Here is a 16,470-nt window from a genome sequence, read left to right as displayed (position 1 = left end):
GAGGGAGGAGGGAGATAGAGGTGACCAGGATGAGATGAGGTGAAATCAAAAGAGAGCAAGCTAGCCAGTAATCACTTCCTTATGTGTGCTCCACAGTCTGGACCGCTCAGAGATGTTCACAGAGTTATACAGAGAAGAGAAGAGGGAGAAAGGAGACAGAGGTGGCCAGGAGGATAAACAGGGGAATCAAAAGGAGAGAGACAGATCCAGCCAGTAGTCAGTTCCCTAAGTGTTCTCCACTGTCAGGAACATACAAAGAGATTCACAGAGTTGGGTAGAGAAGAGAAGGGGAGAGGGAGGAAATAGAGGCAACCTGGTGGAGAGAGCAGTCAAGCCAGTAATCTCACTCCCAAGTAAAAATGGGTATTGACTGGGTTCCTAAAAGGTACAAAATTGATAACAAATACCAAAAAGCAAAGATTAAAAATCTAGAGTAGAAGTTGGATTTTCAAAAATACAATATTAAAGGGAAAAAAAAAGTCACAAAGATTATAAAATATATATATATGAAGTTTGCTTAAAAAAATAGGGTCTTTTTTTTGCAAAGTAATAGGTTATAAAAATGAAAATTAAAGGAGTAATAGAGGACTTAAAATTAAAAAAAAATTAAGGAATGATAGTAAAAACATATTTAGGACTTTCTCTGGTGGTGGTGTGGGCAGTGTATGGTCAGTTCACTTTCGGATAATTCCTGGATCCGGCTTATATTTCTCAAGATCTATAGGCCCCTTCCTATGTAGTAGGTGCTAACTACAGGGTTTTAATCTATTGCACCTGTCACTTCCAAGGAGGTTCCCTCTGTTTTAGCTTCTTCTGTTTGCTGGTCTCTTCAGTGTCTAATTTCCGCCCTGACACAGGAGTGGTGGCGGACACTTTTTTAGGCTCACTTGTTCAGTCGTGCTGTGGGGAGGGAGGAACACTGCAAACAACACTGGCGTGTGCTCGCAGTGACTCAGCCACATTGGGTTTGCCCCCGCTCACAGAGTGTGTGCTTTCCCTGTCTACACTACTTAGGCTCAACCTCTGCTGGGGACTGTCTGAGGCTGGCCCTGGGCTGCATGCACCTCCCAGGTCTAAGCCGCTTAGGTTCAGGCACTCAGGAAGTCCTCAGAGGCGCTGACTCGGTGGGCCTGCATTTTGTGCCCTTCCCAGGTCCGAGCTGCTCTAGTGACCAGGTGTTTGGCAAGTGCGGTAGCCGCAACTTATTGCCTCCCCCATCCCTGCTGCTCGGTTTTCTGGGTGTACAACCAGAGCTCTTACTCAGGAGAATGTTGGCCATCCAGAATCCTAAGAAGTCTTGATTAGCAACAAAGCCTGATTCCAGTTTGGTAGATAATGCCTCTCTAGGGCCACGATTGCCCCCTTCTGGCTCTGGCTGCCTGTCACCGGAGGGGAATGGTCTGCAGCTGGCTAGCTCTACTCAGTGCTTTGTTCTGTGAACGGGCCTGCTGGTGTCTTAGGTTAGGGCTTTTCGCGCAGCTCTTGTCAGTCCTTTGTTCTGTGAGCAGGCCTGGCAGTGTCTTAGGTTAGGGCTTTTCGCCTGGTAGCTATCCCACAGTCTGGTTTGCTACCCCAAGTTAGTTCCCTCAGATAGCCCTCGGCATTCAGGCCGGGTCCTTGCTCTAAGCAATGCAGCTACGCCTCCCTGCCCAGCCCGCACTTGCTAGTGGCAGGTGCAGGCGTCTATGCTGCTTCTCTGCTGGGGGAGTTACCGTTGGGCAGGTAATCTGTGGGTTTTAATTATTTATTATTTTTCCTCCCGGTTATGTTGCCCTCTGTGGTTCCAAGTCTCATCACAGACTCGGCAGTGAGAGTGTTACCTGGTGTTTGGAAATGTCTCTCTTTTTTAAGACTCCCTTCCCGGGACGGAGCTCCGTCCCTACCTCTTTTGTCTCTCTTTTTATCTTTTATATTTTTTCCTACCTCCTTTCGAAGACAATGGGCTGCTTTTATGGGTGCCTGATGTTTTCTGCCACCATTCAGAAGTTGTTTTGTGGAATTTACTCAGAGTTCAAATGTTCTTTTGATGAATTTGTGGGGGAAAAAGTAGTCTCCCCGTCCTATTTCTCCGCCATCTTAGGACCGCCTCCCCCCATGTGTTTTTATTTACAAGGTTCTGAAATGGTTTGTTTTCACATCATTTTGATATTTTAAGACCTCTGATCTTTGATGACTTATTTCCTTTATCTCTTAATATTCTAAAAAAAACATTTAAAAATTCTTTTCAGAACTTTAAAGTTCTTATTTCTACATTATGGGTATAAACTCTATTATATGACTACTCTTTGTTGTCTGCATTGTAATTTCTGTTTTAGATACTATCTTATATGAGAGATTCTCTTACATTTATTCATCCCAATTGACAAATACACACTGTAGGGTGAAGTCTCCAAATCAAGTCTTTATTAGTGGTTTGGGCATCTAACCCCTTCAACCCCAGTCCTGGGATGAGCAGGCCATTTTATTTATCCTCTTGCAGTCAGTCCTCTGCAGGCCTCATAGTTTATTTCCAGTTTACTCCTATGGATCACATCTCAATTTCCTACCCTATAGAACCCAGCCATCAAAACAACCCCATCTTTTTCTTTTCTCTCCCTCTTTTCAGTGTGGATGTACATTTTAAAACATAAAATACTCTATATCTATCACGTCTTTCTGGTCGAGTCCATGGGCCAAGTTTTAGCCTACTACCTATTTTTGTATAAATTAGCTAAAAATGATTTAAATATTTTTAAATGGTTGAAAATGGTAATTTGTAACAATTGAAAATTATCCAAAATTCAAGTAACAGTGCCCACAGTAAAGTTGAAGAGAAAACAGTTGTACTCATTTATGTACTGTCTCTGGCTGCTTTGTTCTATAAGAGGAAGGTCGAGTAGTTGTGACAGAAAACATATGGCATGTAAAATTTAAAATATTTGCTACCTGGAACTTTATAGAAAAAAGTCTGTCAACCTTCATTCTAGAACATGCACCATCTGCTATGGTAGTTACTACCATATATAGCTACTGAACATTTACAATGAGACTAGTCTAAACTGAGATTTGCTACAAGTGGGAATATGCACACCTAATTTCAAACACTATATAAAAAAAAGAATTTATTACTAAGTTTTATATTGACTACATTTGAGATATTTTCAATATAATGGGATAAATAAAATATTATTCAAACTAATTGCACATACCTCTTTTTACTTTTCAAAATGTGGCTACTATAGAATTTTAAATTCTATGGAGCACATATTTCTATTGGTATAATGTCATGGTAGAGAGTTCTGACAAAACATGGTCCACTGGAGAAGGGAATGACAAACCACTTCAGTATTCTTGCCTTGAGAACCCCATGAACAGTATGAAAAGGCAAAAAGAGGACAATGAAAGATGAACTCCCCAGGTCAGTAGGTGCCCAATATGCTAGTGGAGATCCAGTGGCGAAATAACTACAGAAACAATGAAGAGACGGAGCCAAAGCAAAAACAATACCTAGTTGTGGATGTGACTGGTGATGGAAGTAAAGTCCGATGCTGTAAAGGATACTGCATAGGAACCTAGAATGTTAGGTCCATGAATCAAGGTAAATTGGAAGTGGTCAAACAGGAGATGGCAAGAGTGAACATAGACAATTTAGGAATCAGTGAACTAAAATGGACTGGAATGGGTGAATTTAACTCAGATGACCATTATATCTACTACTGTGGGCCAGAATCCCTTGGAAGAAATGGAGCAGTCATCATAGTCAACAACACGAGTCTGAAATGCAGTACTTGGATGCAATCTCAAAATGACAGAATGGACTACAGAGAAAGCTGAGTGCAGAAGAATTGATGCTTTTGAACTGTGGAGTTGGAGAAGACTCTTGAGAGTCCCTTGGACTGCAGGGAGATCAAACCAGCCAATCCTAAAGGAAATCAGTCCCGAATTATCATTGGAAGGACTGATGCTGAAGCTCAAGTTCCAATACTTTGGCCACCTGATGCGAAGAACTGACTCACTAGAACAAGACACTGATGCTGGGAAAGACTGAAGGCAGGAGGAGAAGGGGATGACAGAGGATGAGACGGTTGGATAGCATTACCGACTCAATGGACATGAATCTGAGTAAACTCCAGGAGTTGGTGATGGATAGGGAGACCTGGGTGCTGCAGTCCATGGGGATGAAAAGAGTCGACACGACTGAGCAACTGAACTGAACTGAACCTAAATAACTATCAGCCAGCTAAGAGATGACTCAGCAAATCTGGATAAAAGGACTAATGATCAACTCATCTCTATTTAACAATGGAACAAAGATGGGATCCATTTTGGTAAGTTATGCTTTCTTAGAAATTTCCATTCTATTCAAGTTTTCAGATTTATTTGCATACTTTCCCTGGTTTCACAAAGAAGTTCTAACTTATGCCAAATCTTTTATAAGGTCAAATGTAATTGAAAATACTCCAAGGCATTAAAAAAAATAAACACTTTTAAACTATTTTTAGAAAGTAAGTATACTGATATCAAAATCTAACAAAAAAATGCATACACACACACACAGGCTAAATTCATTTATATGTTGATAAAAATCCTAAATAAAACATTAGCAAATTAAAAGAGCTCAATATATATACAATTATTTTAAATTTTAAGAGCACAGGAATGACTCAATTATTAGAAAACAGCATTAATAAAATTTAACAAACATTAATCAAGAGCTTTGTTCATAGTGATGCCTTGTAAGGCTCGCCTGACTTCCCATTCCAGGATGTCTGGCTCTAGGTGAGTGATCACACCATCGTGATTATCTGGGTCGTGAAGATCTTTTTTGTACAGTTCTTCTATGTATTCTTGCCACCTCTTCTTAATATCTTCTTCTTCTGTTAGGGCCATACCATTTCTGTCCTTTATCGAGCCCATCTTTGCATGAAATGTTCCCTTGGTATCTCTAATTTTCTTGAAGAGATCTCTAGTCTTTCCCATTCTGTTGTTTTCCTCTATTTCTTTGCATTGATCACTGAGGAAGGCTTTCTTATCTCTTCTTGCTATTCTTTGGAACTCTGCATTCAGATACTTATGTCTTTCCTTTTCTCCTTTGCTTTTCGCTTCTCTTCTTTTCATAGCTATTAGTAAGGCCTCCCCAGACAGCCATTTTGCTTTTTTGCATTTCTTTTCCATGCGGATGGTCTTGATCCCTGTTCTCCTGTACAATGTCACGAACCCCCGTCCATAGTTCCTCAGGCATTCTATCTATAGGATCTAGTTCCTTAAATCTATTTCTCACTTCCACTGTATAATCATTAGGAATTTGATTTAGGTCATACCTGAATGGTATAGTGGTTTTCCCTACTTTCTTCAATTTAAGTCTGAATTTGGCAATAAGGAGTTCATGGTCTGAGCCACAGTCAGCTCCTGGTCTTGTTTTTGCTGACTGTATAGAGCTTCTCCATCTTTGGCTGCAAAGAATATAATCAGTCTGATTTTGGTGTTGACCATCTGGTGATGTCCATGTGTAGAGTCTTCTCTTGTGTTGTTGGAAGAGGGTGTTTGCTATGACCAGTGTGTTCTCTTGGCAAAACTCTATTAGCTTTTTTCCTGCTTCATTCCGTATTCCAAGGCCAAATTTGCCTGTTACCCCAGGTGTTTCTTGACTTCCTACTTCTGCATTCCAGTGCCCTATAATGAAAAGGACATCTTTTTTGGGTGTTAGTTCTAAAAGGTCTTGTAGGTCTTCATAGAACCGTTCAACTTCAGCTTCTTCAGCGTTACTGGTGGAGGTGATGGAATTCCAGTTGAGCTATTTCAAATCCTGAAAGATGATGCTGTGAAAGTGCTGCACTCAATATGCCAGCAAATTTGGAAAACTCAGCAGTGGCCACGGGACTGGAAAAGGTCAGTTTTCATTCCAATCCCAAAGAAAGGCAATGCCAAAGAATGCTTAAACTACCGCACAATTGCACTCATCTCACACGCTAGTAAAGTAATGCTCAAAATTCTCCAAGCCAGGCTTCAGCAATATGTGAACCGTGAACTTCCTGATGTTCAAGCTGGTTTTAGAAAAGGCAGAAGAACCAGAGATCAAATTGCCAACATCTGCTGGATCATGGAAAAAGCAAGAGTTCCAGAAAAACATCTATTTCTGCTTTACTGACTATGCCAAAGCCTTTGTGTGGATCACAATATACTGTGGAAAATTCTGAAAGAGATGGGAATACCAGACCACCTGATCTGTCTCTTGAGAAATTTGTATGCAGGTCAGGAAGCAACAGTTAGAACTGGACATGGAACAACAGACTGGTTCCAAATAGGTAAAGGAGTTCGTCAAGGCTGTATATTGTCACCCTGCTTATTTAACTTATATGCAGAGTACATCATGAGAAATGCCGGGCTGGAAGAAGCACAAGCTGGAATCAAGATTACCAGGAGAAATATCAATAACCTCAGATATGCAGATGACACCACCCTTATGGCAGAAAGTAAATAGGAACTAAAAAGCCTCTTGATGAAAGTGAAAGAGGAGAGTGAAAAAGTTGGCTTAAAGCTCAACATTCAGAAAACGAAGATCATGGCATCTGGTCCCATCACTTCATAGCAAATAGATGGGGAAACAGTGCAAACAGTGTCAGACTTTATTTTTGGGGGCTCCAAAGTCACTGCAGATGGTGATTGCAGCCATGAAATTAAGAGATGCTTACTCCTTGGAAGGAAAGTTATGACCAACCTAGATAGCATATTCAAAAACAGAGACATTACTTTGCCAACAAAGGTCCGTCTAGTCAAGGCTATGGTTTTTCCAGTGGTCATGTATGGATGTGAGAGTTAGACTGTGAAGGAAGCTGAGCACCAAAGAATTGATGCTTTTGAACTGTGTTGTTGGAGAAGACTCTTTAGAGTCCCTTGGACTGCAAGGAGATCCAACCAGTCCATTCTAAAGGAGATCAGTCCTGGGGTTCTTTGGAAGAAATGAAGCTAAAGCTGAAACTCCAATATTTTGGCCACCTCATGCGAAGAGCTGACTCATTGGAAAAGACTCTGATGCTGGGAGGGATTGGAAGCAGGAGCAGAAGGGGACGACAGAGGATGCGATGGCTGGATGTCATCACTGACTTGATGGACATGAGTTTCGGTGAACTCTGGGAGTTGGTGATGGACAGGGAGGCCTGGCGTGCTGCAATTCATGGGGTCGCAAAGAGTGGGACATGACTGAGCGACTGAACTGAACTGAACTGAACTGAACTGAATCAAGAGTTTTCACAGATACCAGTTTAAAGATACAATGAAAGACAGGAAGACATTTACAATGATAGCAAAAGATAAAATACCAAAGAACAAACCTACTGAAAAATATGCAAACTTATATGAGAGAAACTTTAAAGCACTCATAAACACCACAAAAGCAAACTTCAACAACATTAAAGACACACTAGCTTCTGGAAGAATACTTACTGTCATAAAGATGTTAATTTTCATAAGTTAATTTAAGATTTTAACCTGGTCTGAAAGTAAACAGGGGCTTCCCAGATGGTTCAGTGGTAAAAAAATCCACCTGCCAATGTAGGAGACATAGGTTTGATCCCTGGGTCAGGATGATACCCTGGAGGAGGAAATGGCAACCCACTCCAGTATTCTCGCCTGGAGAATTACATGGACAGAGGAGTCTGGTGGGCTACAGTCCATGGGATCACAAAGAGTCGAACACTAAGCACACATGCATATGGGAGTAAATAAGAGGATTTTAAAGCTCATATGAAAGAAAAGGCAAGAGCTGAAAATTTTAAACTACCAAAAGGAAGAGCAATAATGGGTATCCCAGCCTACAACATATAAATCATATGATAAAGTGTCAAGAAATAAAAAGTGTTGTAATGGCCCACGAGTAGACAGGAATCAATGTTTCTAACAATGAGTGAAGAAGCACTATATACAGGGATAAAGATGGCTGGGGAAAAGTATAAAAACACAGGTCCAGAGCGCATGCTGCTATTAGAAGTCATCTAGAAATATGTGGTCACCTATGATTAAAACTGAAAATAAAATTTTGGACCTGGAAAGACTTCTTGGATTGACCCAAAACAGTACAAAGTTAAGGGAATAGAACTAACTTAGCATATCTCATCCCTGGTCTCCAAACATCCTGATGTTGAGAGTGGAAATAAATCAAGGTCAGCCAAAATTAGGTGTTAAGAATGGTTCCCACGAATCTATACACATGATAAAACGACACACATCTATACACACACATTTACCAACGGCTGTGTTACTATACTATAATTATGTTAACATGTAGTCGTTTAGGGAAAACTAGATGGGGAATCTGTGTACTCTCCTTGCCACCTCATGTGAATCAGTAATTATTTCAAAATAAGTTAAAAAAAAAAAAAAAGCCAACAACCTCAACAGAAAAACAGGTACTAATAATGCCTGAAGTCTACCAGTAAGACATACGCAATCATAGTATTTCACATTATAGTCTTTACTATAAAGCTCAAAGACTAAATAGCCTAATGAAGTAAGGAAGAAAAAATTAAAAAAATTTTTCTCGGGATTCTTACTTCCAGCCCATTTTAAAAACAAACACTCTGACTTGATATGAACACCCAAAAGGATGCTTGAATTTCAAAGTGTTTAATGCTCTCCATTTCACACTAAGAAAAAAAACTTATGTGCTGACAGCTTTCATCAAGTTACAGATTTTTATTTCACCAAGAATACAAGTAAAAGCCAAACTGTCCTTTCCTAATCTTTACTCTTGCCATGTAATCTACTACTGTTTTATCTCAATGAGATGTTTCAGGAAGTAATGAAATAACACCATTAAATAAGATCTAAACACTTTAATACAAGATTTTCTAACACTGTAATTAAAATGGTAACTTATAAAGACTCACCTATATGTGGCTGCTGAGCTGTGGCTAATGCATACTGCTGCTGCTGAGCTGCAGTTAACTGCTGAACTGTTAGTGCATTAGTCCTCTGAAAAAGCTATTAAGAAAAATATTGAATACAGAGATTAGTCTCATAGCATTTCATTTTTGTTTAGAAAGCTAAGAACGGAATATTACAAATACATATTTTAATCACTTTCTTAACTATAAGGACATTTTATTCAATAAAACATTAAAGTGTTTAAAAATATCCCTATTATTTATGTCAACATCTCACAGCACTTCAGGCTATACTACTACTAGCTAAGAGGAACATTGCTAAAGGAGGAGTATTCTTTACCTGCTGCTGGGAATTGTAGTCAAAAAGGCCTACAGTAGCTCCTGAAGAGTCCATTGGTACCTGATTACCAGGATAGTCAAACTGTAAGGAATCCAGACCAACTTGTTCCATGGCATCCAGATTCTGAGTTTCAGGATTTGAAAATTCTTCAACAAGTGGTTTATTAGATGTAGGATTAGGAAGAGGCCCCAGTCCTTCTGGGGGATTAGTATTGGGGCCCAGGCGCTCAACTACTTCAGTTGGAGAGGCTTGACGACTTCCAGGAGTACGACTATGTAAAAGAAAACAGAAATGAGTAAAAGTAACAAGTATGTCAAAAGGTGAAATCAGAAAGTAGGAAAATCACGGAAAACAAATGGTGGTAAAACACAAAAGGCAAATTAGGGACCCTAGGTCACTAAACATTGCTCTTTATCGCTTTTTTTTTCCTGTTTAATCCAGCTTACACTTAAAAGCTGACATGGTTTCATTGTTCAATTATTAGTGACAACTGTCCCCAATTTTAATAGCATAAAGATGTAATTCAATTTTACAGATAAGGAAATTGTCCAATATCACGATTTAGGCTTAGAGTACTCAAAACTTTTGTTTCAAATCACAAACAAAATGAGCAGTGGGTATGAACAGCAGACTACCATGCAACAAATATGAGAAGACTTGAAACCAAAATCTACCCACCATACTCCCATCCTGTCTACTAGCATAGCTGTCCTAACATCTTGCCTAATACTTCGGGGGGGCGGGGCAGGGTGGGAAACTGGCCAGAAAGCATCATATGGCCTTCAGAACTGAAGGCTGTATAATACAGAATACAAAAGAAAAGGGCAGTGAACCAAGACAGAAAGCTGACTCCTGACTCTAAAACATTATTCTGAGTAAATCATTTCAACACCCAGGTCTCAGTTTCCTTGAGACAGAGGAGGTGACACTGTAGTCCTATAATAACAAAAACAAAAAGACTGTTTGTAAAAACCCTCTATGAGCTCTCCAAAAACAATCTTTATCATACCAAATTGTTTCAGTTTAAATCAAAATAAATAAAAATGAATATTTATCAAAAGTTAAGCATGTACATCAATGAAAAGTATAATTCTATATACAAAAGAGCAACTTTCTCTACCGATTAGTCTTAATTTTCTGAAGAAATTTATTAACACTAAATTTTAAGCACCGACTCTTCTCTTTTTATCATCATCCTTTACAGTCTAAACTATTTTCACTTTATTTCTGGACATAATTGATCCTTATTAACAGTCTCCTTCCTTCTGTGGAAATAATTTATATAAGATCTTTTCCTTCACAAGAAGTAAATTCATTCTGAAGAACTATCATCTCATAGTATATTCAAATATAAGTACGTTAAATAAATGGTAGTAACTATTATAACCGGTCTTTAAATGTCAACGGTTATCCATATGTAACTGCCCCACCTTTAGGTACTTTACAATGGAATAAATCTGCTAACACGTACAGAACATTTCACAAAGCAACTGACTAATTACAAGAATTGTTTTCCAGATACTTTAGGTTTGTGGACTTACATTTTATTTCAAAATTAACCACTGTCCTTGCAACATCAGAAGAAATTTCAAACTCCTTTCCCCTTTATCCACAATTAAAATTTTCATGTGCATAATCCAAAGGCTTTTCATTCAGAATATATGGAAAGAAAAAAAAAAACTGAAAGGATCTTAAGTCAGTCCATTGAAAAAAAGAAAGAGGTGGGAGGAAGGTCCAAGAGAGAAGGTACGTGTGTGCGCGCGCGCGCGTGTGTGTGTGTGTGTGTGTGTGTGTGTATAACTGATCACTTCACTGTACAGCAGAAACACAACATTGTAAAGCAATTATACAACAGTAACAACAAAAAACGAAAGCCTGCTATATTTCTTTCATACCTTTCAGTTCTATTCCAAGAGATGATGTATCAGTTAATGTAATAATGATGTGCTACCATAGTGACCATATGACCACAGCTATTACTTTGAAATATTTTTATACTGTTGAAGACAATATTGCATCAGAAATACTTTATAAGCAATTTAAAAAACCTACTACAAACTTAACAGAATTAGAATGCTATTGAATGTAAAGTTCATATTAATATGGAGAAATATAGTCTTTCTTTTTTTTTTTTAAGAAATATAGTCTTTCATACAAAACAACTCTAATACAGCAAAAAAAAAAAAAAAGAGGATTCAAAAGAAAAAGTCATTATGCTATGAGTGGTGCTATTTTCTTGCTATAGTTAATGGTGTATTAACACTTCAATTATAAATGTATGTTCTGCAGGGTTTATAATCAACTCAGTTTTAAATGCATGCCCTTGAAACACAGATTAGGTAATAGCAGAAGAGCAAAATCAGAATAAGGTTCTAAAACAAACTGAGTAGCATTAAATTTATTTCTTGTCAAAAGAGGTTTACTGGTTTTGGATGCTTTTTTGCATTTAGAACAGATTTAAATGGCACTGTTTTTAAGAAGTATTGTTACTCTGTTTTTTGATAATTAAAGGTAGGTACATGTTTATGTTTATTAACAACTAACTAATATTTCATGGTTCGTAAGATCGCAAAGAAACAACTATTTTCAGGTATAGGCCCCAAAGCATCTGATTACTGAAGTATATTTCAGTATATGAAGAAACAACTCCCTAATATTTAGATGAATGTGCACTGCCTAATCTAAGTCCAAAGGCTAGAACAAAAGAAATACTTGCCATAAAAAGACAACAAAAAATCTACAACTGAACTTAAATTCTGAACGTAACACTAATTTTTAGAAGTCTGATATGTTCTTCCCATCCTAATTTCAGGAATATGATTAAGTATCAGCACAAACTCAGAAAAGGGGGATAGGATACAATACAGAGATAGAAGGAAGAGGAAACTCTACAGAAAGGTGCTGAAGAGCAAACTCAAGAAGAGTTTGCCAAGAAAAATCACAGATTAAACCTTAAATTCACTAAACTTTAGCAGGGAGAAAACAGTTAAAATTTAGACTACCATATTAGTAGAAAGGTAATAGCAATTTCTAACATTACTTAATGGGATGCACTGTTTTAGAGAATTTTGAAGACTTATCTTTTTAAAAAATGGCACATAATCATTAACTAAATACTCCTTATAAAAAATTTTAAATCTTCCAGATTAATACAAGGTACAAAGGGAAATTAAAAAAACCCAAAGTTGGAAAAATACCTAAATCAGTCATATCAGCTAGTAGCAATAATCCCTAAAGAAATATGATTTTCTTCTTGAGAAAGTGAAAATCTTACTTAAAATCTTTGCAATCGGCATCCATTCCATTTGGCAAACCTCTGCCATTTATTTTAGAATCATCATCATCTCCTTGCTTAAGATCTCTGTTTTGGTCCTCCTCAAATGGAGAAGCCTTGCCTTTTTGATCTCCTTTCTCAGGTCCATCTGTTTCAGCATCTCTAGTGCCCTGAGGAAAAAGAGTCTGTTTGATTCTGAATATTTAATAGAACACAAAAAAAGGCACCACAAGGTGACCTAAAACTACACTATAGTGCATGTAAACAATAAAAACATTGAATCTTATTTTAATTTTGTAGTCAACGAATTTATCAAAGGCCAAAAAAATTGAGTACAAACCAGTGATTTATAACAGAAGGGCTAAGGCAACCTTAACTATAGCGGTGCTAGAAAAGCAGTAACACCACAAGTGAAATTAAAATTCTACTTAATGAAAGATGATTTTGTTTTTTTAACTGTCATATCAAGTACTACCATGAATAAGCAATTTTAATCTTACAAACTTTTTAAATTAATATGATTTTTTGGGAAACATGATTAAGATTATAAATATTCCCAGCGGTTCTACCATTTCATGTATTTCAAGAAGGGGCCAAGAGAAGAAAACAAGAGCACCAATAGCTATAAAATTACCTTTAATTCTAGGAAGGGCCAGAATAAGAAACTGACTTAAAGACAACCGAATAACCATCTAGCAACTTAAAAACATTTCTTCATTCAAAATACTTACAAAAGTTCCCTTCCTAAATCGAGAATCCAATTTATCAGCAGGAGAAGAACTTAATACATATTCTACCATGCTCACACCAAGGCCTCCACTTTCTGATCGCGGAGACAATATTGCATTTACTTCACTGTTTCCATGAAAACCCTGTCCAGATCTTCTCTGTACCATAATAGGCTGGGACATTGAATGGTCTGTTTGGAAAAAAGAAAACAATTACAAATTTGTACTTTTAAGCTAACCAAATGTATTCATATCAATTAATACACTAAAGAAAAATCAGCATACTGAATTAATATACTAAGGAAAAATCAGTATATTGTTTTGTTTTGAATGTTACTGTAATCTTTATAAAAACATCTTCAATCTGTTTAGACTCAATGCCCTTTGGACATTTCTTGAGAATACAGATTACGAAAGTCATTTGGTAAAAAGCAGGTAAAAGGCTATCTGAAGAATAATCAAATTCAGAAGTCACTGGCAATAGAAACAATTTGAAGTCTCCACTGCCTTTAAGCCTCTTATTAATAAGTTCTATTGTCAATTCAGAACAACTCAAACCAAAAAACTTTAGAAATAAAGTTTTTTTTGAAATAAAAATAACTCCTCTTAAACTTTAGAAATAAAGTTTACTTTGAAATAAAAATAACTCCTCTTAAATTGACGGAGGCACTTCTCAGGCTCATAGTCATGTACTGGACAGATTCAGAATACATGGCTGTACTGCTATAAACATAGATGACTAAGTTCATTCAAAAAAGCCAGTAATATCACAGAATTTTCTATTCTTGGTGTAAAGACTAAGAATCAGTTTTTTTAAAAGATTCCTTTTTTAAAGATTAAAAATATTTTTTTAATTAAAAAAAATCCTTCTAGTCTAAAAGTTTACCATTTATTTTTAACAAAAAATTATCCATCTGGTACAAATACCTTTTCTACGTATTTTGTGATAAAAAGGCAATACTTAAGATTTGAAAGCAAATACAAACATAAAAACATTTGAGGCAAGACTCACCCAGATTTGCAGAAAAAAACTTTGAACCAATATGCTAAGCATTGTGATATGTATGTGGGATCTAAGAACACAACAGTCCCTGTACTCTAAGAGATTATAGGTTTAACAGGAAGCAATCATAGTAAGAGTAAAAGCACTTCAATAAAAATAATCCAGGATACTATGGGGAAGAGAAAGAGTATTCATCACTTATCCCCAGTCTTAGAGTGAATCCCAAAGGAAGTGATATGAAGGACAGAGAGCAAAAAATAGGTGAAAATGGGGGTGGAAAGCACTCTGGTTAGAGAAACCAGTATGCTCAAAGACCTAAAAGTGCCAGGAGAACACAATGAAGTTAATAATCATTTTTATTGAACATAAATAATTCAGTTCAGCTGAGAAGGAAGTATGTGTATGATAAAATTTCCTGTGGTCATGGAAAGAACTGTAGAATGACAATTCTTTTAGGACAAGGAATGTCATTTGCATATTTATACATGCTTGGCACTCAATAAATGTTTACTTAGTAAACAAAATCATCCATCCATTTCTAATTTTCTCATGTCTCCTGGTAAAAACTTACATTCATCTTCAAAATTTTATCCATACAACAAAAAAAGTTGGGAGGGAGTGATACAAGGAATTAACTAAAATTATAAACTTGACACTAAAAAGATATATCAGGAGTATATAAACAGTTGCTTAAATGTTTTACTGTTGGTACCAGTTGTCTTCCAAATACAACATACCAAAAATATCTCCCTAACATTCATCTTGAAAGGATTTCTCATTACCATGTTGTGCTCAAGATGTTTTGCTTTGGAATGCTTTTAAAAATATTTGGTTCTGATAAATAAAGCAATTAACCATTTACCTTTCAAAACAAAAATCAAAACATGCTTTTCAACCAAATTTTCAAGCATGTTGTTTTAGCAAACAAAGTGCCTTTTGTGTAGAAAATGTATCCTGGCCCAAATAACTGAATAACTTAAATTATATAAGTTTAATCTATATAGGTTAATACAAATCCAGGAAAAAAAAATTCCGAGGGCAGGGATCACATATCTCATTTATCTTTGTATTCTCCAAAACTGGCACATTATATTACATATTGGTTGAACGCAAATAAAATTCCCAGTATTTTAGTCTAATTTAGTATTTAGCAAAGTTTTCAATCTGTTTCCATTTTGATTATAAATAGTACTAAAAATTTTCAGCTTTTCCTAACTTTTAAACAATTACCTTTAAGAACAAAATTTAAAACCGTAAAGAACTTAAAAATCTTCTTAATGATTTAAGGAGAAAAAAAGTACCTGGCAATTTATACTCAAAATAGAAAGTTAATTCCAGAAACTTGATTTTATATTACTTTGATCATCTTGTGTAGTTTTAATAAGCTGCTTTTAGTTATAAAGCGGAATCTTACTTGTTAAATACATGTTGAAAGTTTCACATGTACATCTCAAATTTTACTGAGAAACATTTAAAAATATAATCAGTAGTATTTTAAGAATATAAGTATGCTCTGTAATTTACCAATAAATACTGTCACCCGCATGAGTTACACTCCTTACATTCCAGTTCCTTTTCCCTTAAGAATTTCTTGGACCTCAGTCTTTGTTTCCTATGGATATCAAAAACATTCAAAGGCTGCTCCCTGTCTGGGAATTCTATCTTACTATGGGGGTTTATTTCCTTTATGGTTGTGGCTAATGTTTAATAAAGCTAGTCTGAGCTGCAGTTAATAGATCACTATCCATTGATACAATTCAAGCTTAAAAATTCCTATGGTTAAATTGTGTCCTATATTTAAATGGAAATTAAGAATTTTATAATCAGAGTTTAACCCCAAATAAAACTTAATAAAATCTTACTGTGACAAACATTTCTAATCAATAAATGAACCATTAGGTATGGCTTACTTTACATAAGAAAATGTGTATTATGAGGACACATGAAATCCTCAAAGATACCACAAAGTTTCTCCAGGTATCGTTTGGGAGCAGTAGGGTTTAAAAAAAGTCAAGTATTCAACAAATCCAGAACTCTCACACATACACCAATAACTTACGAGAAGTTCCCCATGCAGTCTCTCTCCATTCATCATCCCCAAGAAATATGCCTTTTTGTCCATCTTTTGTTGAATCATCAGGTTCCCAAAATTTTTTGGTAGGCAAAAGCTATATGGAAGGGAAAAAATTATTACATTTAAATTTCATCCTAAGTACAAAAAGCAAAAACACAGCAGAAAGCAAACTTACCATCAATAGGCACAA

The 16,470-nt window shown here is 36.5% G+C and overlaps 1 protein-coding gene across 12 annotated transcripts in view; it reads right to left on the bottom strand.

Annotated features, from left to right (window-relative positions):
- PUM2 (pumilio RNA binding family member 2) overlaps nucleotides 1–16,470 on the bottom strand; it is a 116,275-nt gene that overhangs the window by 66,276 nt on the left and 33,529 nt on the right. For 11 of the 12 annotated variants that reach the window (XM_027555997.1, XM_027555991.1, XM_027555999.1 and 8 more), the window contains 5 exons: nucleotides 16,266–16,374; nucleotides 13,207–13,394; nucleotides 12,476–12,645; nucleotides 9,202–9,472; nucleotides 8,865–8,958 (listed from right to left, as the gene is read on the bottom strand). In XM_027555997.1, coding sequence (XP_027411798.1) covers nucleotides 8,865–8,958; nucleotides 9,202–9,472; nucleotides 12,476–12,645; nucleotides 13,207–13,394; nucleotides 16,266–16,374 — 832 coding nt within the window. Of the gene's footprint in view, nucleotides 1–8,864; nucleotides 8,959–9,201; nucleotides 9,473–12,475; nucleotides 12,646–13,206; nucleotides 13,395–16,265; nucleotides 16,375–16,470 lie in introns of those variants that run through there. The other variant, XM_027556002.1, reaches the window with a different exon arrangement.

The sequence above is a fragment of the Bos indicus x Bos taurus genome, chromosome 11, assembly GCF_003369695.1.
Source record: "Bos indicus x Bos taurus breed Angus x Brahman F1 hybrid chromosome 11, Bos_hybrid_MaternalHap_v2.0, whole genome shotgun sequence".
Classification (NCBI taxonomy): domain Eukaryota; kingdom Metazoa; phylum Chordata; class Mammalia; order Artiodactyla; family Bovidae; genus Bos; species Bos indicus x Bos taurus.
Note: the sequence above shows the minus strand (reverse complement) of the source record. Positions and strands in the feature narration are given on the sequence as shown.